We start from the raw sequence: 25,468 nt of genomic DNA on the forward strand, positions 1-25,468 counted from the left end.
ATCAATTGCCGTTTGCGGAAGAGTTCCAAACTTCTACAACCCTTTGTGTGTAGAAATGTTTTCTAATCTCGCTCCTGAAAGGTCTGGCTCTAATTTTTAGACTGTGCCCCCTACTCCTAAAATCTCCAACCAGCGGAAATAGTTTCTCTCTATCCACCCTATCCGTTCCCCGTAATATCTTATAAACTTCGATCAGATCACCCCTTAACCTTCGAAACTCTGGAGAATACAACCCCAATTTGTGTAATCTCTCCTCGTAGCTTAACCCTTGAAGTCCGGGTATCATTCTAGTAAACCTACGCTGCACTCCCTCCAAGGCCAATATGTCCTTCCGAAGGTGCGGTGCCCAGAACTGCTCACAGTACTCCAGGTGCGGTCTAACCAATTCCTTTACAATAACATGATGTGGAGATGCCGGTGATGGACTGGGGTTGACAATTGTAAACAATTTTACAACACCAAGTTATAGTCCAGCAATTTTATTTTAAATTCACAAGCTTTCGGAGGCTTCCTCCTTCGTCAGGTAAATGTTCAGGAGCTCCTTGAAGCCTACGCATTTATACATATAGAACAATACATGGTGTTTACAGACTGCCCCTGCAACTGCCCGTTGCCAAGGCAATCACCGTGTTCAGACAGAGAGGTGTCACCTGCAGAACCCCCGAATACACATTCAACAAAAAAACAAACAGGAAAAAAAAACAGAGAGAGGCAGAGACATCCGGAAGGCAGAGAAAGCCAGCAAATGACCCATTATATTAAAAACAGATAACATTTGTTCGCTGGTGGGGTAACGTGTAGCGTGACATGAACCCAAGATCCCGGTTGAGGCCGTCCTCATGGGTGCGGAACTTGGCTATCAATTTCTGCTCGACGATTTTGCGTTGTCGTGTGTCTCGAAGGCCGCCTTGGAGAACGCTTACCCGAAGGTCGGTGGATGAATGTCCATGACTGCTGAAGTGTTCCCCGACTGGGAGGGAACCCTCCTGTTTGGCGATTGTTGCGCGGTGTCCGTTCATCCGTTGTCGCAACGTCTGCATGGTCTCGCCAATGTACCATGCTCTGGGGCATCGTCGAGCAGAAATTGATAGCCAAGTTCCGCACCCATGAGGACGGCCTCAACCGGGATCTTGGGTTCATGTCACGCTACACGTTACCCCACCAGCGAACAAATGTTATCTGTTTTTAATATAATGGGTCATTTGCTGGCTTTCTCTGCCTTCCGGATGTCTCTGCCTCTCTCTGTTTTTTTTTCCTGTTTGTTTTTTTGTTGAATGTGTATTCGGGGGTTCTGCAGGTGACACCTCTCTGTCTGAACACGGTGATTGCCTTGGCAACGGGCAGTTGCAGGGGCAGTCTGTAAACACCATGTATTGTTCTATATGTATAAATGCGTAGGCTTCAAGGAGCTCCTGAACATTTACCTGACGAAGGAGGAAGCCTCCGAAAGCTTGTGAATTTAAAATAAAATTGCTGGACTATAACTTGGTGTTGTAAAATTGTTTACAATTTACAATAACAAGCTGTAAACACTGTTTGACTTGCTCCACAGTCTACTCTTAATTGACAGTCACTTCATAAGATTAGAAGATACTTGAAAAATGAGGAAAGCCACTTGGTCCATCTTAATTCATCCAAACGCAAAAACCCTACGATCGTCACATTGCTCCGCCTACTTGTTTCATAAATGATTCCAGGGTTTTTACATCCAGCATTTTCACCAACTGTAACAATGGCTTGTGTGGAGCATAAACACCAGCATTGACCAGTTGGCCCGAATAGCCTGTTTCTGTGCTGTATGTTCCATGTAATTCTATGTAAACAACTTGCATTTATATAGCGCCTTTAATATAGTAAAATGTTCCAAGGCGCTTTCACAGGAGCATACTCTGACAAAAACTGACACTGAGCCAAAGAAGGAGGCATTAGGACAGGTGACCAAACACTTGGTCGAAGAGGTAGGTTTTAAGCTGAGTCTTAAAGGAGGTGGAGAGGCAAAATGGTTTGAAGAGGGAATTCCAGAGCTTAGGGACTAGACAGCTGGAGCCACCGCCGTCAATGGTGGGTCAAAGGAAGTGGGGAATGCACAACAGGCCTGAGTTAGAGGAATGCAGCGTTCTCAGAGGTTGTAGGGCTGGAGGAGGTTACCAAGAGATGGGTAGGGGCGAGGCCATGGAGGGATTTGAACACAAGGATAAGAATTTTAAAATTGAGGCATTGGTTGACCAGGAGCCAATATAAGTCAGCGAGCACAGGGGCGATGGGTGAACGGAACTCGGTGTGGGTTAGAATACATGCAGAGTTTTGGATAAGCACAAGTTTATGGAGCGTTTATTGACTGGTCATTCAGGATTTGTTGTTTTCAAAAGTCCTTAATAGCTTCAAACTTGCAGTGCTCCAGCCAGTTTTCTCGCTTTTGGTTGGCACATTTCCCATGATTTGCTGCTGTTTTACTTTGAGACAAACAACAAAGCATTACGATTCAAAGTAAATATAACAAACAGGAAGTGTGAGTTAGATGCAAAAAATTTAATATGTTATAGATAGACGGAACTCACCAAATTCAAATACACTGCTGCAATCACCACTGTAGTTTATACACATGGGGTGAAAAAAACATACAACCACAGTTTGTAATATGAGCCTTCAAAACTGACTTGCTTTAAAAAATCCTGGGCATTTGCTTGCAATGCTGCAGTTTTAACCAATACAGCAGTCAAAGAAAAAGTGTAAAATTACCTTGAAATGTACTATAATGTTCCATGGTAGTGCAGTGTTCGATGCATGAAGGTCAAAAAGTAAACCAATTGGATAATGCCTGATGAAAAAGAGGAAACAAGATTGGCATTGAAAATGAAAAATATTATACCTCATGCACTCATCGTTGGAAACTGATTTCAGAATATTTGTAATCTTTTGTGATGAAATGTGCAAGTTAATTGTCCACATAATTTTTTTGAACTACAAGCACCAAATGGCTTTTTGAATCATCAATATTTGTCAACCTGTAACACTAGAAACTGTTCAGCTTCACATTTACATTGTGATCACACAGCAATGAATTATTATATAAGTGAGGATGTTGGAAGAAAAATCTGGCGCACACAGCAGTATTTTTGCCTGAAACATAGGGCAACTTGTAACAGATATTAGAGCAATGTTAGCTCGGGGCCACCATGTTGGGTAACATTATGGATCAGTCTTTATGAGCAACACAACTACAGAAAACACATTATGTTGAAAATGTGTTCTATTAGGATAATCCTCCTCATTCTTGAATACTAATCTAAAAAACATGCCATAATTTCCATTTTTTCTTATTCACAACTGGATTTCCTATTGGGAATGACATTGATCATATTTTCAAGGCTTTATATACTTGAAATTTAATGTTTTGGGTGCGAGTAATTTTGTCAATTATCATGTAATAACACACAACAGTAGAGCAATGTCCTTTTGGTCCTCCTTCACCTTTCAAAATTCTGGGCCACACCATCTCCTCTTAGCTCAGGTGGGGCTCCTACATTTCTTCTATTGCTAATGCTGTATTCCAAGATTTGAATACTGCTTCCATATCTGGGAGGCTCTAACGGAGGGGTGTGAAACGTACAGAGATGTTCCGGCCCACAGACTCCCAAAACAGCTGGCCATCCTTGTTCGCTGGAAAAATTTGAATATGGGCGTGGACTGCCGATTAGCTCATTTGCCGCTCAAAGTTGAAAGCTTGGTCGTTTTAAATTGGGCACAATTTCTCAATTACATGGTACTGCAATTTGAAATTCAAAGGGAAATGCTGATTGGCTGAAGCCAGGTCCTTTTAAATTGGGCATGTAGATGCTCCATTTCCATTTCAGCTGTAGCGTATGGTCAGTGGTGGTCAGGCTTCTCCTCGCTGCTGCACAGGCTGATTATGTTTCAGGTGAATGTGTTTTAGAGTGGTCTTTGCACACTGGGTGCTTTTCCCAGACTTGGGACTGACTTACCAGTGTAAAAGAAAATAAAGCTATATTGATGCATAAATTTGGAGTTGCTAAATGTGACAGGGTTATTTTCCAATGAATCATAATTTCTTTATTCATTCAATGTCTCATGTTCCTGGTTTTTAAGTTCTATTGTCACAAGAAGAGAAAGGTTGACCATGCATTTCAAGAAAAATGGAGAATTTCGTATTTGTTTACGAACATGAATGGAAAGCCCAAGTGCTTGATCTGTAAGCTACAGGTAGCTGTGGTGAAAGAATACAACATTCGAACACATTATGAAGCAAACCATGGTGAGAAATACAAGTACACAGGAAAGCTACAGGAAGATAAATTTTCTGCATTAGCACAGTTGAGAAAGCACCAATGTTTACTAATGCTCGTCACGTGAGTGACGCTGCTGTTAAGGCGAGCGATGTGACTGCCCATGAAACAGCAGTGTATCACAGTAGTATCATAGCATGTTACAGCACAGGAGGCTGCCATTTGGCCCATCATGCCTGTGCCGGCTCTTTGAAAGAGCCATCCAATTAGTCCCACTCCCCTGCTGTCTCCCCCATAGCCGTGTAAATTTTTTCCCTTCAAGTATTTATCCAATTCCCTTTTGAAAGTTATTATTGAATCTGCTGCCACCACCCTTTCAGGTAGTACATTCCAGGTCATAACAACTCTCTGCATAAAAAAACGTTACCTCATGTCGCCTCTGATTCTTTTGCCAATCACCTTAAATCTGTGAACTCTGGTTACTGACCCTTCTGCCATTGGAAATAGTTTCTCCTTATTTACTCTATCAAAACCATTCATGATTTTGAATACCTCTATCAAATCTCCTCTTAATCATCTCTGCTCTAAGGAGAACAACCCCAGCTTCTCCACATAACTGAAGTCCCTCATCCTTGGCACCATTCTAATAAATCTCTTCTTCACCCTCTCCTTGACATCCCTCCTAAAGTGTGGTGCCCAGAATTGAACACAATACTTCAGCTGAGGCCTAACCAGCGTTTTATAAAGGTTTAACATAACTTCCTTGCTTTTGTACTCTATGCCTCTATTAATAAAGCCTGCGATTCAATATACTTTTTTAAAAAACAGCCTTCTCAACTTGTCTTGCCACCTTCAAAGATTTGTGTAGGTACACCCCCAGTTCCCTCTGTTCCTGCACCCCCTTTAAAATTGTACCATTTAATTTATATTGCCTCTCCTCATCCTTCCTACCAAAATGCATCACTTCACACTTCTCTGCATTAAATGTCATCTGCCATGTGTCTGCCCATTTCACCAGTCTGTCTATGTCCTCCTGAAATCTGTTATTATCCTCCACATTGTTTACTACATTTCTGACTTTCGGGTCATCTGCAAACTTTGAAATTATACCCTGCATACCCAAGTCCTGGTCATTAATATATCAAAAAGAGCAGTGGTCCTAATACTGCCCCCTGGGGAACACCACTGTACACTTCCCTCCAATCCGAAAAACAACCGTTCACCACTACTCTCTGCTTTCTGTCCCCTAGCCAATTTTGTATCCACGCTTGTAAAATTGGTGCCGATGAGAGACATAACAACAATAAATGACCTTTTCAACAGCTTGGTGGAAGCTCTGGACAAATTGGATGTTGACTGGACAAAAGCTGAGAGTGTGGTCACAGACAGGGTACCTGCAACGCTGGGCAAGAAAGCTGGAGTTGGATTTAATTTCCTGTATTGCAAGTGAGTATTAGTATGTTTTATCTTTATCTATTCCTATTTTAATAACTTGCACTGAACATGGCCCGCATCAAGTGCCAGGATATCGGATCAGGCCCACCATATAAAGTGAGTTTGACAATCCTGCCCCAACACCTCCATCAGACTCCTGGGCAGGACAGGTATAAACTTGTCATCTGATAGGAAATCACTTGCTCACTCTCCCATGCAAACTTTCTCATCTATTTTATTGACACTACTGTGGTCAGTGCTCCTCTGAACTGTTCTCATTCCTTGTGGTTCCTAATAGACCATCTTACCCACTTTCTCCACTCAGCATTCAGCTGAAGTGTGCAATATGTGAAATGCAGAGGAATTATGTAACTGCATTGAATTCAGCTTCTTAATTAGCTGATTATCGAGATGCTCAGTTCAGGTAAGTGTACAAGCTGCAAACCTACAGGGATTAGAAGTTTGGTGTCAGGTAACACCATTCCCATTCAGAACACCAGGTATTGGTGTATATCACATACTGGTCACGTACCACTTAATACTTCATGGCCACTTTGTAGCTAGCTGTCTCACCTGGTTAGGTAAAATAAATCAAGTGAGACATAGGACATAGGAAAATACAGGACCTGAAGAAACTGCAGCCTATCTCACCAGCCACAAAAACTCATATCTCTCAATCGCCCACTCCCACAAATTTTTCTACAATTCTCCCTTAAATGTTTCCACACTATCTACCTGCACAGCCCATTCCACATCTTCTGCATATTTTAAAATTCATTCTCAAAATGTAGGCGTCACTGGCAAGGCCGGCATTTATTGCCCATCTCTAGTTGCCCTGAGAAAGTGGCTGTGGCCCTTCTTCTTGAACCACTGCGTTGTGGAGAAGATGCTCCCAAAATGCTGCTTGTTATTCTTTGTAACAGTTTGAGACAACGGAGTGGCTTGCTAGGCCACTTCAGAGGGCAGTTAAAAGTCACCTCGTTGGTGTGGGACTGGAGTCACATATAAGCCAGACCAAGCAAGGACAGTAGGTTTCCTTCCTAAAAGTAGATTAGTGAACTAGTTGAGTTTTACGACAATCTGTACCACACTATCATACCACATAAAGTAATTAAATCTTGTGTCCGTGTCTCCACGTTCTAGAGTTTTGTGGCAATCTCAACGTATCATTAGGGTTCAATTTATCTGATGCACATCATCAACATGTTGCATTTATACAGCATCTGAAATGTAAAGAAACATTCAAAATTGCTTCACAGATGTGCATAAGGAAAATGACAGAGCCAGGAAAAGAAAGAGTAAGAAAGGTAACCGAAAGCTTGGTTAAAGATAGGGGTTTTGAGAGTTTTTAAAGTCTGCAAATGAAAAGGCATTTACAAGGGGCTGAGGCAATCGATGTTGTGGAGTTGGAAGTAAGTGGTCCTAGTGGATAGGATGTGTTTAAAGCTAAGCTCAATCAACCAAGTTATAGTCCAGCAATTTTATTTTAAATTCACAAGCTTTCGGAGGCTTCCTCCTTCCTCAGGTAAACATTTACCTGAGGAAGGAGGAAGCCTCCGAAAGCTTGTGAATTTAAAATAAAATTGCTGGACTATAACTTGGTGTTGTAAAATTGTTTACAATTGTCAACCCCAGTCCATCCGGCATCTCCACATCATCAATCAACCAAGGTTGCAAACAGTCTAATTCAGCTTGAGTGTGCGGTCGGGGAGAGATGAGGCTCGATTTTCAAATGAAAGTCCGGGTGCGTTGGGGAGGGGCATTGAAAATCGATAAAATCCTGAGCAGATAAGAAACCCGGCTCCAACCCAGCTTCCGCGTCTCATACAGACGCATCTGTGTGCACGCGCGCGGTTCTGGAATCCGGAAGTCCCGCCAGCTTACGATATTTAAAGAAGCAAATGTTCCTTATTGAGGTACTTAAGGTACTTTATTTGTTACACAGTAGGTAGTTACAACGATTTTCAACTTACCTGGGCGGCTTTCCCACGGCCGGATCAGGAAAAATAAACTAAATAAATTAAATAAAATTTCACAAAGTTAAAAAATTAAATAAACCTACCTTTCAAACGATCTCACCTGTATCCCCCTTGCTCCGATGTCCCAACCCCCGATGTCTCTTCGACGATGGCCGATGACCCCCCCCCATCTTTGTTTCCCCCCCCCCCCCCCGGCCCACTCTGTTCCAGCACCCGATGAGGTCTCTCTCTCTCTTTCTCCCTCCACCGCGGCATTGCAGCTCCTGTCGGCACCCAGCCTGTCAATCAGGCTGGCTGTCGGGCTCGAAACCCGTGAACAAGATTAGCGAGCATCAATTATCTCGCGATCGTGTGGGGAACGGTAAGATGTTATTATCCGGGTTTGACATTGACCCACCCCCCGCCCTGCTGCCATCCCGCCGCCATTTGAAAATCGAGCCCATGGTATTAATTACTAACAGCTAAGAAACATCCATACATAAATATTACATACAGGTATGCGCAAACTCTGGGCAGATTTGCTGCAGAATCTGCATTCTCAAGCTGTAGAGTTATGTTGGGGTTGACAAGTGGCATTGAGATGCCGCAACATTTCACAGTAGTACAACCGACAAAATTTCAAGAACGTTAACAGGAGCAAAAAAAAACTTACATCTCCAAAAAAAATCATCTAATGAAGACTTTTAAACCACATGTTGAAAGCTTTACTGGGGTGGTAAAAAGAATCGCTCTTTCAAACTTTTTTGCAAACATCACTGGATTCAATTATGGAAACATCTGGGTGCCAAAGAATCCCCCGATTGTTCTCTCAATATAACCATAGCGGTTTACAGCACAGGAGGCCGCCATTCCACCCACTGCACCTGTGCCAGCTGTTTGCTAGAGCAATCTGAAACTAATTCCACTGCCCTGCTCTCTCCCAAAGCCCTGTATCTATTTCTGCTTCGAACATTTATCCGTTTTTGCCTTAAAAATACAATGGTCTCTGACTCAACTACTTCCCATGGCAAAGCATTCCATGTTCCAACAACTGTCTGTAAGAAGGAATTTCTCCTAGCCCCATTCCTTACTCTTGGTGACAACTTTAAATTGATGACCCTTCGTCACTGATTCCCTCATCCAGAGGAAATAGTCTTTCTGTATTCACCTTATCAAAACCCTTCATGATTTTTTAAATCTTCTATTAAATCTACTCTTAGCTTTCTCTGCTCCAATGGAATAGTCCCAATATCTCCTCTCCCCTCAGAACTTCCCATCCTTAGCATCATAGAAAGTTACAGCACAGGAGGCCATTCAGCCCATCATGTCCGTGCCGACTGAAAAAGAGCTATCCAGCTTAATCCCACTTTCCAGCACTTGGTCTGTAGCCCTGTAGGTTACGGCACTTCAAGTGCTCATCCAAGTACTTTTTAAAATGAGTTGAGGGTTTCTGCCTTTCAGGCAGTGAGTTCCAGACCCCCACCACCCTCTGGGTGAAAAAATTTCTCCTCAGCTCCCCTCTAATCCTTCTACCAATTACTTTAAACCTCTGCTAAAGGAAATAGGTCCTCCCTATCCACTCTATCTAGTCGCATCATAATTTTATATACCTCAATTAAATCTCCCCTCAGCCTCCTTTGTTCCAAAGAAAACAACTCCAGCCTATCCAATCTTTTCTCATAGCTAAAATTCTCCAGCCCTGGCAACATCCTCGTAAATCTCCTCTGTACCCTCTCTGGTGACGGATGGTCATTAGCCTGGTGAATCTATGCTATGCACTCTCAAAGGCGTTAATGTTCTTTATATAATGGGTTGCCCAATTAATGAGTACCATGTACTCCTCTTAATTAAAAGTCACAATTCAAATCATCTGCTGATTCATTTTTTTTAAAACCCTAAATTCCAACTTTGCTATGCTATTTATGTCCTAATTCAAATTATTGGATAATTAAGATTTTTAGCACAAAAATACAACTTTGAATCATCAGGAGCAGACTGTAAATTGTCATTAGTTTGTTGTCTCCCTACCTTTCTGTAGTCATAGAGCAATGGCACTAGTATCCTGTCCCACAACAAGATACTCAGCCAACCAGAGTAGAGATTGAATTTCCCAACCTCTCAAAAGAAGTTATTTTGTTAGATTGGGAAATCCTGCTCCTACAGCCCAGAACTATTGTCTCACCATGGGACTGGTCAACAAACTGAAAATAAGAGGCAGTGAGGAATCAGGGGGGATTTGCCCAAAGTATTCACTGGAGAGGGGAGTGACAGGAGGAGAGGGAAATGTTCTGTACACAAGCTTTTATCTCTGAATTTTTCTAACAGATCCACTATAATCAGCCAATGAAGTTCAATGCAACTACGATGATATTATAGGGCAAGTCTTATCTTAGGATTCTTTACAGTGTTATTAAAGAGCAGGCTTTACTATTGGATCCTTATGGAAACATTACCATTCAGTAGGCTGTACAATGATAATTAATGTTTTTTTAAAAATAATTAAACCCCTGACAAATCATCTCACAGCAGAGAAGGACTCTGTGGACATGTAACCATCAAGATATCTTCTTCAGTACACTACAGTCACCAAAAATTCTACCTCCCTTTCTATACAGTTTCAATGAAAAAAAAGTGCACCACAATAAAGCACAAAGTCTGTTTTGCTGTAAAGCTTCAAGTATTATTAAATACAGATCTCACTCAAAAAGACATTTAGCAGACTACCAGCAGACTCTACTTGGGTACCAAGGATAGATGAGACTCTTCAAACAATAAAACCTTAGCAGCACAAGATGTCCATGCTCAGCTCAGAATGACCACCTCAAGATATAACTGGCACACCCATGGAGCATATCCAGGCCACAGTGAGCTTCATAAACTTACCCACAAGCATAGCCAATATGAAAACAGTTTCTCTGAATGTCAAGAGGCTCCACCCTCCAATAAAAATGGAATGTAAAATCCTAAATTACTTCAAAAGAGTGTGAGCAGCAATAAGCTTCTTGCAAATAGTCAATTTCACTTCAATGGAACTCTAAACTCAGCCAAATTGTGGACATATCATTCTCATCCAAGGGCAGAAGTGTGGCAATGTTGATCAGTGAGCACATAATCTTTAGGTAAGGAGAGTTTGTCACAATGCTAAATGTGTGCACACCCAACAGACTCCCTGTCAGACTGTCTTGCCTACAACTATCTTCCTAGCACTTGCCCCACCACCACTACTTGTTGTGGCCAGTTGATGGTTTCAAATGTCCCCCATGTGCTTCAGCTAGAAAAAAATACCCTAGGTATACATCCAATATAGTGTGCAAGTGTTGTGACTACTAGGGTACAGCTTGGACTCCACAGAAAATGGATTAACCTGCTAATGAAATTGTTCAGTAATATTCAAGAATAAACTACTTTTTCTAAATTATAACTATCTAATACAAGTCAGAAGGTACAAACTACATGCCCCTCACCCTGCCCTATTGCCTACATGGACAGCTCAACTTCTCCCTTCTAGAGGCCAAGCAGAGTCACTCATCTGCCATAAAATGAAAAGGCCCAGCTCAAAAATCATTCACTAAATATAATTCATCCTGCACAGACCACAAATTACAACCAGACCCAACAGTCAAATTCTGGAGGGGCTACAATCAAATTGGCAAACTAATTCATATACTCTGGACCTAATATCACCGTCAATCCCCCTGGAAAAAGGGCACAAAAATCATGACTGGTCTCATCATCCTCCCAACCTTACATGTGCCTAACCTGCTGTCCAGCAGGCAATAATCATCCAACGTGTGCAAACTTACATTTCTCCCTGCTCAGAGCAAGATAATAAATACCTCAAGTGTGGTGCAACCAGCTTCCCCACTTGAAACACGTAAACAAAGCAGCTGCAGGACATCCAACAGTCTATTACATAGACTAAACCTGAAGCTGCAAAACTCTCCCTCTCAGCACAATCACAAGTTTCCAAACTCTCCAGCCTGCAAGGTTACGAAACAACTTAATCCAGTTCCTTGCCATCGGCACCCAGTTAGCAACATGTCAGGCCTCACCTCCTGTCACTTGCCCGGTGGCTACCTGCCACAAACTGACATGCCAGCTACATATAGTGCCATCCAATTAAACTTGTTGTAAATGGGAAGAACTGTCCAGATGGGATGCATCCATGGTTACCGAGGGAGGTACAGGTGGAAATTGCCACAATCTTCCAATCCTCCTTAGATATGGGGTAGTGCCAGAGGACTGGAGAACTGCAAATGTTACACCCTTGTTCAAAAAAGGGGAGGGGGATAAACCCGGCAATTACAGGCCAGTCAGCCTAACGCCAATGGTGGGGAAACTTTTACAGACAATAATCCAGGACAAAATAAATTGGCACTTGGAGAAGTATGGGTTAATAAATGAAAGTCAGCAGGGAGTTGTTAAAGGAAAATCATGTTTGACTAACTTAGGAACAGGAGTAGGCCATTCAGCCCCTCGTGCCTGCTCCGCCATTTGATAAGATCATGGCTGATCTAAGATCCAACTCCATATACCTGCCTTCGGCCCATATCCCTTAATACCTTTGGTTACCAAAAAGCTATCTATTTCAGATTTAAATTTAGCAATTGAGCTAGTATCAATTGCCGTTTGCGGAAGAGAGTTCCAAACTTCTACAACTCTGTGTGTGGAAATGTTTTCTAATCTCGCTCCTGAAAGGTCTGGCTCTAATTTTTAGACTGTGCCCCCACTCCTAAAATCTTCAACCAGCGGAAATAGTTTCTCTCTAGCCACCCTATCTGTTCCCCTTAATATCTTATAAACTTCAATCAGATCACCCCTCAACCTTCGAAACTCCAGAGAATACAACCCCAATTTGTGTAATCTCTCCTCGTAACTTAACCCTTGAAGTCCGGGTATCATTCTAGTAAACCTACGCTGCACTTGATTGAGTTATTTGATGAAATAATGGAGAGGGCTGATGAGGGTAGTGCGGTTGATGTGTGTAAAGACAATAGACTTGTTCGCAAAATTAAAGCCAGTGAATTAAACGGGCAGTGACAACGTGGATATGAAATTGGCTGAAGGACAGAAAGCAGAGAGTAATGGTGAACGGTTGTTATTCAGAATGGAGGGAAGTGTACATTGGTGTTCCCTTGGAGTCGGTATTAGGATAACTGCTCTTTTTGATATACATTAATGACCTGGACTTGCTAACAGAAACAGATAATTATGAAACAATCCACACAATATTCCCCTTGCTAACAAAACAAAATCACATTTCGCCACAGGTAGGCTTGGACCTGTTATTTGTAGTGTGACACGTGGGAAGGAGAGCTTTACTGTAGGCATAGCCCAAAGAGCATTATTCTTAAGCTATATCAAATACATACGCAGTTAGCATCGGAAAGTAACACTTCAGCACCTGGAATACTAGTGTGGAGGAGGAGATTTCTGTACAGCATTCCCAATCAGAAGCCAAGAAAGAATGTGGAAGTTGTCAAAACATCTTGCAACAATTTCCACATGGGATTGGAGACAGGAATAATGCACTGCAAGATACTAAAGGTTCAGAGAACCTTAGAAACTATCAAGAGTCAAGCTCAAATGTTTTAATTAGCAGGACTCCAGGTTGCTTTCCAGTGTAACCAATGCTTCATCATTTATTACCTTATATGAACTGGGACTTAGCATGTTACTTTGGTAGTTGTAGAGTACTTAGTAACTATCCAAGTTATTGATGATGTGGAGATGCCGGTGATGGACTGGGGTTGACAAATGTAAACAATCTTACAACACCAAGTTATAGTCCAACAATTTTATTTGAAAATCACAAGCTTTCGTAGCGCGACATGAACCCAAGATCCCGGTTGAGGCCGTCCTCATGGGTGCGGAACTTGGCTATCAATTTCTGCTCGACGATTTTGCGTTGTCGTGTGTCCCAAAGGCCGCCTTGGAGTACGCTTACCCGAAGATCAGTGGCTGAATGTCCTTGACTGCTGAAGTGTTCCCCGACTGGAACCCAAGAGGACGGCCTCAACCGGGATCTTGGGTTCATGTCGCGCTACACGTAACCCCACCAGCGAATAAAAGTTATCTGTTTTTAATTCAACGGGTCAGTTTCAGTCTTTCTCTTCCTTTCGGATGTTTCTCCCTCTCTCTCTCTGTTTTGTGTTCTGGCCGTTTGTATATTCGGTGGTCCTGTAGGTAACACCTCTCTGTCTGAACACTTTGATTGCCTTGACAACGGGCAGTTGGAATGATTATCTGTAATCACCAGGTATTGTTCTCTGAATATAAATGCGAAAGGTTCAAGGATTTCCTGACATTCACCTGACGAAGGAGGAAGCCTCCAAAAGCTTGTGATTTTCAAATAAAATTGTTGGACTATAACTTGGTGTTGCAAGTTATTGATGACAGGTTTAACTTAGCATGCATTGTGCACAAGATGCAATTACTTTGTACTCAATACTCTACCACCATCTACTGGCAAATGTACATATATACATACAATGAGATAGAACAAAAAATGCATCTGTAAAGGTAAAAGACAGATTGATATTTTGTGTGTAGACCCTTAGACAGTCAGCAGGTTGTTTAACCTTGGGGAATATCACAGCCCAGCCCAATGCCCTCCTAACAATCACACCCACGCATTTCCACGAGAGGTAACTGCTTAGCAATCAAGAGTAGAAACACTGACCGATTTTCTCTCTCCCGACCCCAAGGGCGCCGAGGCCAATTATTGCAACCTGCTCCTAGCTGAGCTCATCCAACAGGACTTTACTGTACAGTTCCCACCGCTTATAGCGGGCAAGTTGGTGCTAACGCGATTTGCCAGCTATACACGTCGGACGGTTTATATGAATCTTGATGAATTTTGTAAGCGTGGCTCTGCAACTTGATTTAAGCAGCATAATTACTAAAATCTACCTCACAACCGTCAATTCCACAATGAGATTCCCCTCTCGTCGAGTCAGTAGGGGTACCTTAACGAGCTGCAAACTATTCACTGAACACCTGTTTCTGCCCAAAATAGCTGGTGCGTTTAACGAGCTGTAAGTGACGACTTTGTAATTGGCAATAATGGTAACGGGAAATGATTTGCGCTATTTGCCTGAATAAAATGTGGGCAGTTCAAATGATCGGGACTGTATTACAAGTGCCCAGTATACCACTTGCCTTTGGTGAACTCTGCAATTGCAGGTGCACCCTCTAATGGCAGAAGTCAGTTGCTTCAATTTACTGCACAAATCAACAAGATCGCAAGATAATTACGGATGAGGAAAGCCATTCATCCCATCTCAATTCATCCCTCCAGAATGAACCTGAAGTTCCCTCCACAGCAACATCCAATTGTCTCTTGTATGATTCCAAGCTTCTCACCCCAAATATTCTATTTGGAAGTCCATTCAAAGTGTTGATCACTCTGTGTGTGAAGAACTTCTTCCAGGTATCAGTTCTAAATTTGTCTTTTATTAGTTTGAATCTGTCGCTTGTCCTTACCTTGAGGGATAATATAAGGGAGCTTCTTAAGGGGCATGAGCTAATCCAAGACAGTCAGCATGGTCTTAGGAGTGGACGGTCATGCTTGACTAATTTATTGGATTTCTATTGAGATGGAAGACCTAATAGAAAAGGGAGAAACAGGGACATTACCTACCTGGATTTCAGGAAGGCATTTGACACTGTCCCACATAATAGGTTGCTACATAAGATCCAAGCTCACAGGCTAGATGGGAACGTATGAAAATGGATTGGCAAATAGTTGGTTGGTAGGAAACGAGTAGTGGTGAATGGGCAGGCATCTGATTGGCAACCAGTTACCAGTGGAGTACCACAAGGGTCAGTGTTGAGGCAACTGGTGTTTTGACTTAGAGTAAGGAATTGTTGTAAATGACTTAGAGGAAGGAATTGTCCTAAAGTGTCTAAATTTGCAGACGATATTAAACTGCATTGGCAAATGATGAATATTTAATACATACAAATTCAAAAGGATCTCGACAAGCTCAGTGAGCGAAGACATGGCAGATGCAATTTAGTCACACGGTAGTGTAGTGGCTAGGTTACTGGACTAATAATCCAAAGGCCTGAGCTAATAATCCACCAAGGCAGGTTGAGAATTTGAATTCAGTTTTTTTTTTAAAAATCTGGAAATAAAAAACTGGTGTCAGTAAAAGGGACCATGAGATGGTCGAATTGTCCTAAAAACCTAACTGGTTCACTCAGGTCCTTTAGGGAAGGAAACCTGCCATCTTTACCTGGCTTGGCCTATATGCGAGTCCAGTCCCACACCAATGTGGTTGACTCTGAACTGCCTTCTGAAGTGGCCTAGCAAGCCACACAGTTTAAGAAGGGGGCCCACTACCACTTTCTCAGAGAAACTAGGAATGGACAATAAATTCCGGCCTTGCCAGCAACGCCCACAACCCATGAATGAATAATATTAAAAAAAAGGAAATCTTGAACTCAGGCCTGGCTCAGTGGTTGCACTCTCGCCTCGGAGTTGGAAGATTGTAGGCTTAAATCCCACTCGAGACTTGAGCCCAAAATCTAGACCGACACTTCAGTGCAGTACTGAGGGAGTGCTGCACAGTCAGAGGTGCCGTCCTTCGGATGAGATGTTAAATCTGCCCTCTCAGGTGGATGTAAAAGGATCCATTCCACTATTTCAAAGAGAAGGGGGAGTTCTCCCCGGTGTCCTGGCCAATATTTATCCCTCAATCAACATCATTATAGGAAAAACAGATTATCTGGTCATTATCACATTCCTGTTTGTGGGGCCTTGCTGTCCACAAATTGACTACCACTTTTCCTACCTTACAATAGTGCCAACGCTTCAAATATACTTCAGTGGCTGTAAAGCACTTTGGGACGTCCCAAGTTTGTGAAAGGCGCTATTTAAATACAAGTCTCTCTTTTTTCCTTTAATTCTTCAAATAGTGCCAGGGAATTTTGAAATTGGAAGACATTGCTCTGAAGTCGGGGTAGTGAGAGGATTGAAGTCGATCCTGCAAAATTGGAACAGTTGACAAGAATGATGCCGCTGCCTCACTAAGCTAGCTGTGCTAGGTGAAAGGCCTACACCCAAATTTAACCTGTCTTTCCCTTTCAAATGCTGACTGAGCCACTATGTAGTTACTGCATTTTCTTGTCATTTTACGTGGCACTGCTCATGGATAAAAGTAAAAAGACTAATTTGCCTTGCTCCCTTTTCCCGTAATTGTGACTCTGCTTATATCTCGCTCACTACTATTTCTCTCCCGTCTTTTTTTTAAATTCTTTCATGGGATGTGGGCATCGCTGGCGAGGCCAGCATTTATTGCCCATCCCTAATTGCCCTCGAGAAGGTGGTGGTGAGCCGCCTTCTTGAACCGCTGCAGTCCGTGTGGTGAAGGTTCTCCCACAGTGCTGTTAGGAAGGGAGTTCCAGGATTTTGACCCAGCGACTATGAAGGAACGGCGATATATTTCCAAGTCGGGATGGTGTGTGACATGGAGCGGAACGTGCAGGTGGTGTTGTTCCCATGTGCCTGCTGCCCTTGTCCTTGTCCTTGTCCTTCTAGGTGGTAGAGGTTGCGGGTTTGGGAGGTGCTGTCGAAGAAGCCTTGGCAAGTTGCTGCAATGCATCCTGTGGATGGTACACACTGCAGCCACAGTGCGCCGGTGGTGAAGGGAGTGAATGTTTAGGATGGTGGATGGGGTGCCGATCAAGCGGGCTGCTTTGTCCTGGATGGCATCAAGCTTCTTGAGTGTTGTTGGAGCTGTACTCATCCAGGCAAGTGGAGAGTATTCCATCACACTCCTGACTTGTGCCTTGTAGATGGTGGAAAGGCTTTGGGGAGTCATAAGGTGAGTTACTCGCCGCAGAATAGCCAGCCTCTGACCTGCTCTTGTAGCCACACTATTTATGTGGTTGGTCCAGTTAAGTTTCTGGTCAATGGTGACCCCTAGGATGTTGATTGTGGGGGATTCGGTGATGGTAATGTCGTTGAATGTCAAGGGGAGGTGGTTGGACTCTCTCTTGTTGGAGATGGTCATTGCCTGGCACTTGTCTGGCGCGAATGTTACTTGCCACTTATCAGCCCAAGCCTGGATGTTGTCCAGGTCTTGCTGCATGCGGGCACGGACAGCTTCATTATCTGAGTGGTTGCGAATGGAACTGAACACTGTGCAATCATCAGCGAACATCTCCATTTCTGACCTTATGATGGAGGGATGGTCATTGATGAAGCAGCTGAAGATAGTTGGGCCTAGGACACTGCCCTGAGGAACTCCTGCAGCAATGTCCTCGGGCTGAGATGATTGGCCTCCAACAACCACTACCATTTTCCTTTGCGCTAGGTATGACTCAAGCCACTGGAGAGTTTTCCTCCCGATTTCCACTGACTTCAATTTTACTAGGGCTCCTTGGTGCCACACTTGGTCAAATTGCTGCCTTGATGTCAAGGGCAGTCACTCTCCCCTCACCTCTGGAATTCAGCTCTTTTGTCCATGTTTGGACCAAGACTGTAATGAGGTCTCCTTCTGTTTGGTTCTCACTTTCTCTTATTGTGGTATGTTTGTCTCAGACTCTTCCCCTCTTTCTGCAAGAAAAAAATGCTTATATATAAATAAAATTCTGGCCTTGCTGTGATGCAGTTATGGCCACAGCTGTGACCACTGCTGCAAAGATTTTTTCAGCAAGTATCCACAAATGTTACTTCACCTGAAATCATTCTTGGCTATTTCCTGTACTAATCACCTTGGGAAGTTTCCTATCAAATAAACTTTTATTTCTGCTTTTCTACATTTACTTCAACAGATGTGTTTTGCCAACAAATTCCAACACAAAGTGTTATCAAAGAGAATTACATTTACTTGTCATATTATAAAATGGTCTTTCCACCTATCACTTTATTATTTGCAAAACAAAGCCCTTGTTTAATTATAGTTACACCCCCAAAACTACCAAGTACAATTACTAATTCTATCATTCTGTAGGTTATTTTGTATTAGCAAACATTACTCCAGCTAAGACCATCACTTACCTGCTCTGATCTTCAACTGTACTCGCAGCAAGTTTTCTTTTTACATTTACAATGAGCCTAAATATTCATTTCATGCATTTTTTTTCACCAGTGTACCCTGAAATAATACAATGTGTTCACCTGATAAACAAAATGCATTCTGCATGCAACCCTAACTCAGCAAATTTAGTAACAGTGAGAAACCGGTAAACACACAAGGCCTAAGCTCCGTTAAACCAATCTACCCAAGACAGCCACTTTCAGCTTTAACAACAGATAACCCTTCAGTTTTGAGAAGACGTCAAATACAACTAACTCTACCTTTAGTATATCATTAGATGTCATCCATCTCTCTGCAACTATACACTCCTGTCCATGACAATGTTTACATACAAAACCCCCATAAGATTTCTACAGGCTCCACACACAAAATGTACAATATTCACGTTAACTTAAGATGAAAAGCCATTCTTTTCAAATTAAATGATCTATACCTAACCCTCAAAATAGCTGAGTAAAATCAGAAGATTGCTGGGATATAACAGGGCACTCGAGTGAGGCAGCTGTTGTCCTTTTGTTGTTAGTGGTTTTAATTGGTCTACAGACCCATTCAGACTGTGGCAGCTCATGCTTGCTCTATCTTGTGGGTGGTACAACTGTCAGTTAGTGTCGTGCTCGGTAATAAATGTAGAACCACCTGTTGACGTAGTTCAGGCTCACGCACTTACATATTCCCTAATTGATACTTGCTGCTTTTCTTTCACCACCCCTCGTGAATCACATCCAGCCACCTCCATTACATCCCTGCCATAAATCGAGGGTGCAGGGGGAGAACTAAGACAACAATACACATAAATGACATGGTCAGAAAATTTATCATAGAATCTTAAAGCACAGAAGGGGGCCTTTCCTGTGCCTGTGCCAGCTCTTTGAAAGAGCTAGCCAATAAGTCCCACTCCCCCACTCTTTTCTCATAGTCCTGAAAATGTTTCATTTTCAAGTATATATCCAATTCCCTTTTGAAAATCACTAGTGAATCTGCTACCACCACCCTTTTAGGTGGTGCATTCCAATAAAATTGGAATTTTATCTTCAGTATCACCTGAATAACTTCCATATCTTTTCAGGGGATGTACATTGCACTGATCTGAAGAAAACAATGGATGAGATGCATTTTCTCCCCAACAGCTTTTCCATGAGTTCTGAGCACATTCGGAACTCGGAAATATAGTAAACAATGTGGAACAGACTTCAGGAGAACATAGACAGACTGGTGAAGTGGGCAGACACGTGGCAGATGAAATTTAACACGGAGAAGTGTGAAGTGATACATTTTGGTAGGAAGAATGAGAGGCTATGTAAACTAAATGGTAGAATTTTAAAAAGGAGTGCAGGAACAGAGAGACCTGGGGGTGTATGTACACAAATCTTTGAAGGCTGTTAGAAAAAAGCATATGGGGATCCTGGGCTTTATTAATAGAGGCACAGAGCTCAAAAACAAGGAAGCCATTCTAAACCTTTATAAAACGTTGGTTAGGCCTCAGCTGGAGTATTGTGTTCAATTCTGGGCACCACACTTTAGGAATGATGTCAAGGCCTTAAAGAGGGTACAGAAGAGATTTACTAGAATGGTACCAGGGATGAGCAACTTCAGTTATGTGGAGAGACTGGAAAAGCTGAGGTTGTTCTCCTTAGAACAGAGAAGGTAAAGGGAAGGTTTGATAGAGGTGTTCAAAAGCATGAACGGTTTTGATAGAATAATTAAAGAAAAACTGTTTCCAGTGGCTGAAGGGTCAGTAACCAGAGGACACAGATTTAAGGTGATCGGCAAAAGAGCCAGAGGCGACACGAGGAAACAATTTTTTACGCAGTGAGATGTTGTGATCTGGAATGCACTGCCTGAAAGGGTGGTGGAAGCAGATTCAAGAGTAACTTTCAAAAGGAAATTGGATAAATTCTTGAAGGAAAAAAATTTACAGGGCTATGGGGAAAGAGCTGGGGAATGGGACTAATTGGACAGCTCTTTCAAAGAGCCGGCAAAGGCATGATGGCTTCCTCCTGTGCTATACCTACTTTGATACATTTAAGTGAGACCGTAAGATGGACATAAAATCCGTGACTGTCTGAAAGATCGCCATCTCCCACATCTATCAGGTATACTACCCATTCCCTAAAGACTGTGCCTTCCATTTTATAATCAAAATACTTAATCTGTTTCAAATGATCACAACCGCTTTCTCTTACTAAACTCTTCTCAGCTTGTTATTGTATCTGGGATTCCACACCTGATGTAATATGCTGCTGTGATGACATAATGCAGAGGACAAGGGTCACAGAGGAACAAGTCCTAGCAAATTTTATCCCATTATACAGCTCTTAGTGATAAAGAAACTCGATGAAAACAGCAATCTCTCTAGACTGAGAAAATTTGATGAATGGTGTTTTAATTAACTAATTTTATACATTTCTGGTTGAGAAATTTCCTCAGGTTTATGTCAAGCCCTGACCCAAATTAATGTTTTTAGGTGAACAGGAAAAAAGACGTACAACACAAATTCCCCTTCTATCAAAGGGGCAAGAAGTAGGAGGAGAAGAGACTATGAGCCCGATGTTACCAGGGCTGCGGGTTCTCGGCGGGGGGGCTATCAGGCGTGTGGGTAACGCGCCTGGCGAAATCAGTCAGCTCCCCGCACGATCGTAGCATAATTGGATCCACTTACCTGCTCCTCCGGGTTCCCCACTGCTGATCTGCGCGTCGGGCGGGCTGCGCATGCGCACTAAGATCTGTCAGCTGGAGGAGCTCTATTTAAAAGGGGCAGTCCTCCACTGACAGATGCTGCAACAAACAGAAAAAAATCACAGCATGGAGCAGCCCAGGGGGAAGGCTGCTCCCAGTTTAATGATGCCTCACTCCAGGTATCAATACATGGGGTGAGGAGGAGGGGGAGGACACAGATCTTCCCCCCCGGCGGGCGGGAGGAAGCGGCCTGCCTCTGCCACCAGGAAGGCCTGGCTCGAGGTGGCAGAGGAGGTCACCAGCACGACCAACATATCGCCCACCTGCATACAGTGCAGGAGGCGTTCCAATGACCTCAGTAGGTCAGCCAAAGTGAGTACACTTACTCTTTCCCCTACACTCCGTCTGCCACATCACCGCCCCCACCCCACATCTCCTTCTGCACTGCCAACACTACTCTGTCACATCACCCCTCATACCCACTCAAACCTCATCCTCATCGTACCTGCATCTACTCACCTCGCCAGTACTCATCCCGCCACTACCACTCAACCCAATCCTCATACAATCTCATGGCTCTATATCATACTCACCCTCTCGTGCATCTCTTTCACGGCCAGCCTCACTCAACCTGCCACTACCTGTGCTGCAGCCACAGGGCATGCATCACATATGTGCAGTAGGCAGCGTAAGGCAAACGTGTCGTGAGCATGAAGGGGATGCACAAGGGTGTTTGAGGGTTTGTCATGGTTGTTACTCATATTGAATTTCATATTATATTGGCACCACTACTGCCATGTCTTCGCGAATCTTGTCTGGTCTGTGCAATAATGCCCTTTCCTGAGGATCACAATGAAGACCCACAACTGATGCCACCCATTGTGTCACTGCAGAGTGGGTGTAGGTGTATTTGCAGGGCTCTTTTGTGCAGACGGCTGAGAGACGTCGGTGATGTCCCCGGTTGCACCCTGGAAGGATGCGGAGGAGAGGTTGTTGAGGGCAGTGGTGACTTTGACAGCGACAGGTAAGAAGATGGTGCTTGGGCCAGCCAGGAGTAGCTTGGCATGAAGGAGGCTGCAGATGTCCACGACTACATGTCGAGTGACTCTGAGCCTCCGTGTGCACTGCTGCTCAGAGAGGTCCAGGAAGCTGAGCCTCGGTCTGTGGACACTATGGCGAGGGTAGTGCCCTCTGCGACGCATCTCTCTCTGCGGTAGCCCTCCCTCCTGCTGTGCAGGTGGATGTGTCACAGCACTCTGTTGTGGAGCTCCACGTGTCAGAGGTGGATGGCGTGGATGGCGAGGCTGGTGATGCTGTTCGCCCTCCGAGGAGGTCATGACTGCAGCTACGGCGGCCCCCATCCGGAAGATGTACATCTGAGGGGGTCTGCAAGGTAGGTACATGTGTCTGGATACCGGGGTAAGTGTGCAAGTTGGTGACTTTGATTGTCAGGAGGAGGGTGGTGGAGGCCAAACTTTGTCCCAAGTGACAGAGTGGCCTCCTGCAATGAGTGAGGGTCTCCCCACCCCCCCCCCCACCTGTCAAATGGACCTTTGCAGCTGCCACAGGCTGATGGCTGCAACAGGTCCATTTGAACTGAGAGTGTTTCCCCCAGTGTGGGAAACAGTCCCAGTTTGCTCTAAAATCCCACCCCTCCTCACATAATCCCTTAATCAGGTCAGTTAATGACCTGAACAAGCCAAATAAATACCTTCAAGTGGCATCCCGCTGGCTTTAATTGCCTGCGGGATTCCCACCAGCGGGGGCGTCAGCGGGGAACCCAGAAGTGCGCGGGTTCGAGGCGGGCTAAAATGCTGCCCTTAAAACTTAAGAACTCTGCTATTCATAACCTTATCTGTAGTAAGTCTCGCATACCTATCATCCCCATCCTCACCAACCTCCAGCTGAGAAATTTTATGAGGAGGGAATAAAAGTATGTCGCACTTTAAAGCAGATGTGGGAAAGTTTGGAAAGAAAGCCAAGGTGGCAGCACAGAATGCAGATAATTAGGCATCAACCTGCTGCAAACATTTTGAAAATAAATATTTACCATGGACCCGTTTATATGATCTACTATCACAACTGGGTAACTGAGAAGAAAAATAAGACGCAGGAACATTCTGATCCCCAATATTAGTGAATTTGGATCATGTAAGCTCAATGTACTGTACCCAAGATGAAATATCATTACAACGGCAATTATTTAAAATACTTTGAGCAATTTCAGTAAACTTAAATAAAAGTGCAAATGTGCTCATGTTCTAAGCAGACATATTGCAAGTAGAAATCAACTGACAGTTGCTGAGTGTGATTTCTTTTAAAAGCAGACTCAAATTAAATTTCTGATGAGTAATGATGTGTATTTTAATGGAATGCAAAACATCCAACATTGAAGAACCTGCGTCAATGGCAGAGACACTGAACAGCCAACCACCACTGTAAAGTTTACAATGGAGAAGCTATAAATAACATCAAATGGAAACTCACCACTTTAGAGGTACCCCTTCGTATTCAAACCACATCTCTCCCACATCCTCTTGTCTCATAACTTTCTGGAAGTGTTTTTTAGCTTTGTCAGTGACCAGCATCAAATAGCTGACTCTTGGTAAAAGCAGCTGAAAAGAAATTGTGCATGTTAACATATTGCTAGATTTCTTTTTTTTGGGGGGGGGGGGCGGGGTGGGGAAGAAGTAAGCATTCTGTAGAAATGGCCAGTCAATAAAATATCTAATAAACCCTACCAAATTAGTGCCATACACATTGAAAACTACCAAAATCTACCTCTTAGTTCAAATCAAACCTTTTTTAAAAAAGCTAGGTTAAAACTAAAAAATCATTTTACAGGTATCTGAAAAACTGATAGCTGATGTTGACGCCAATTTTGTAATCATTTGCACTTTTTCAATAGTGTGCCCTCTAATTGAAGGTATGCCTGTGTGTGTCTCTCTCTTCTCCCCACCCTTAAGCTGATCCCTTCCAAGACACGTATGTTTGGTGTCGCCCTTTATGATGGTAAGGATGTGCATCAGTGCAGTTTGATTAAAAACTCACTATCCAATTTTCTCAACCTCCTTTTGGGAGGAGCTTGGCATCCAACTCGGCACCATCAGCATTTCTTATGTCCTTAATTTATTTTGAGGAGTCCAAATATATTAAACTTATGCTGTGACTATATACACACACAAAAATCATGTTAAAATCTTTCTTCAGATGTTTCTGAACCAGAGGTATTCATCATTGCAGCATATCATTGGACTGGATACAATCTAATTCCAGGATTCTTATCCCACCAATGATCAAAGGGTTGGAGCTCCTTTCCACCACTTGAACTGGAGTCTCTGACATGCTTTAGCAAGTCCACTGGCCTGCCTACATTTATTGGGATTCCTAAGTAGAGACTTTTTTTTTATTCGTTCACGGGATGTGGGCGTCGCTGGCAAGGCCGGCATTTATTGCCCATCCCTAATTGCCCTCAAGAAGGTGGTGGTGAGCCGCCTTCTTGAACCGCTGCAGTCCGTGTGGTGACGGTTCTCCCACAGTGCTGTTAGGAAGGGAGTTCCAGGATTTTGACCCAGCGACAATGAAGGAACGGCGATATATTTCCAAGTCGGGATGGTGTGTGACTTGGAGGGGAACGTGCAGGTGGTGTAGTTCCCATGCGCCTGCTGCCCTTGTCCTTCTAGGTGGTAGAGGTCGCGGGTTTGGGAGATGTTGTCGAAGAAGCCTTGGCGAGTTGCTGCAGTTCATCCTGTGGATGGTACACACTGCAGCCACAGTGTGTCGGTGGTGGAGCGAGTGAATGTTTAGGGTGGTGGATGGGGTGCCAATCAAGCGGGCTGCTTTATCTTGGATGGTGTCGAGCTTCTTGAGTGTCGTTGGAGCTGCACTCATCCAGGCAAGTGGAGAGTATTCCATCACACTCCTGACTTGTGCCTTGTAGATGGTGGAAAGGCTTTGGGGAGTCAGGAGGTGAGTCACTCGCCGCAGAATACCCAGCCTCTGACCTGCTCTCGTAGCCACAGTATTTATATGGCTGGTCCAGTTCAGTTTCTGGTCAATGGTGACCCCCAGGATGTTGATGGTGGGGGATTCGGCGATGGTAATGCCA

At 43.5% G+C, this 25,468-nt stretch overlaps 1 protein-coding gene across 3 annotated transcripts in view; it reads right to left on the reverse strand.

Annotated features, from left to right (window-relative positions):
• atg5 (ATG5 autophagy related 5 homolog (S. cerevisiae)) overlaps positions 1 to 25,468 on the reverse strand; it is a 198,478-nt gene that overhangs the window by 161,832 nt on the left and 11,178 nt on the right. For all 3 annotated transcript variants that reach the window (XM_067984963.1, XM_067984962.1, XM_067984964.1), the window contains exons 3-4: positions 23,848 to 23,975; positions 2,740 to 2,818 (exon numbers count right to left, since the gene is read on the reverse strand). In XM_067984963.1, the coding sequence (XP_067841064.1) occupies positions 2,740 to 2,818; positions 23,848 to 23,975 (207 nt within the window). The remainder of the gene's footprint in view (positions 1 to 2,739; positions 2,819 to 23,847; positions 23,976 to 25,468) is intronic.

This window comes from Heptranchias perlo, chromosome 5, assembly GCF_035084215.1.
Source record: "Heptranchias perlo isolate sHepPer1 chromosome 5, sHepPer1.hap1, whole genome shotgun sequence".
Taxonomy (NCBI): Eukaryota; Metazoa; Chordata; class Chondrichthyes; order Hexanchiformes; family Hexanchidae; genus Heptranchias; species Heptranchias perlo.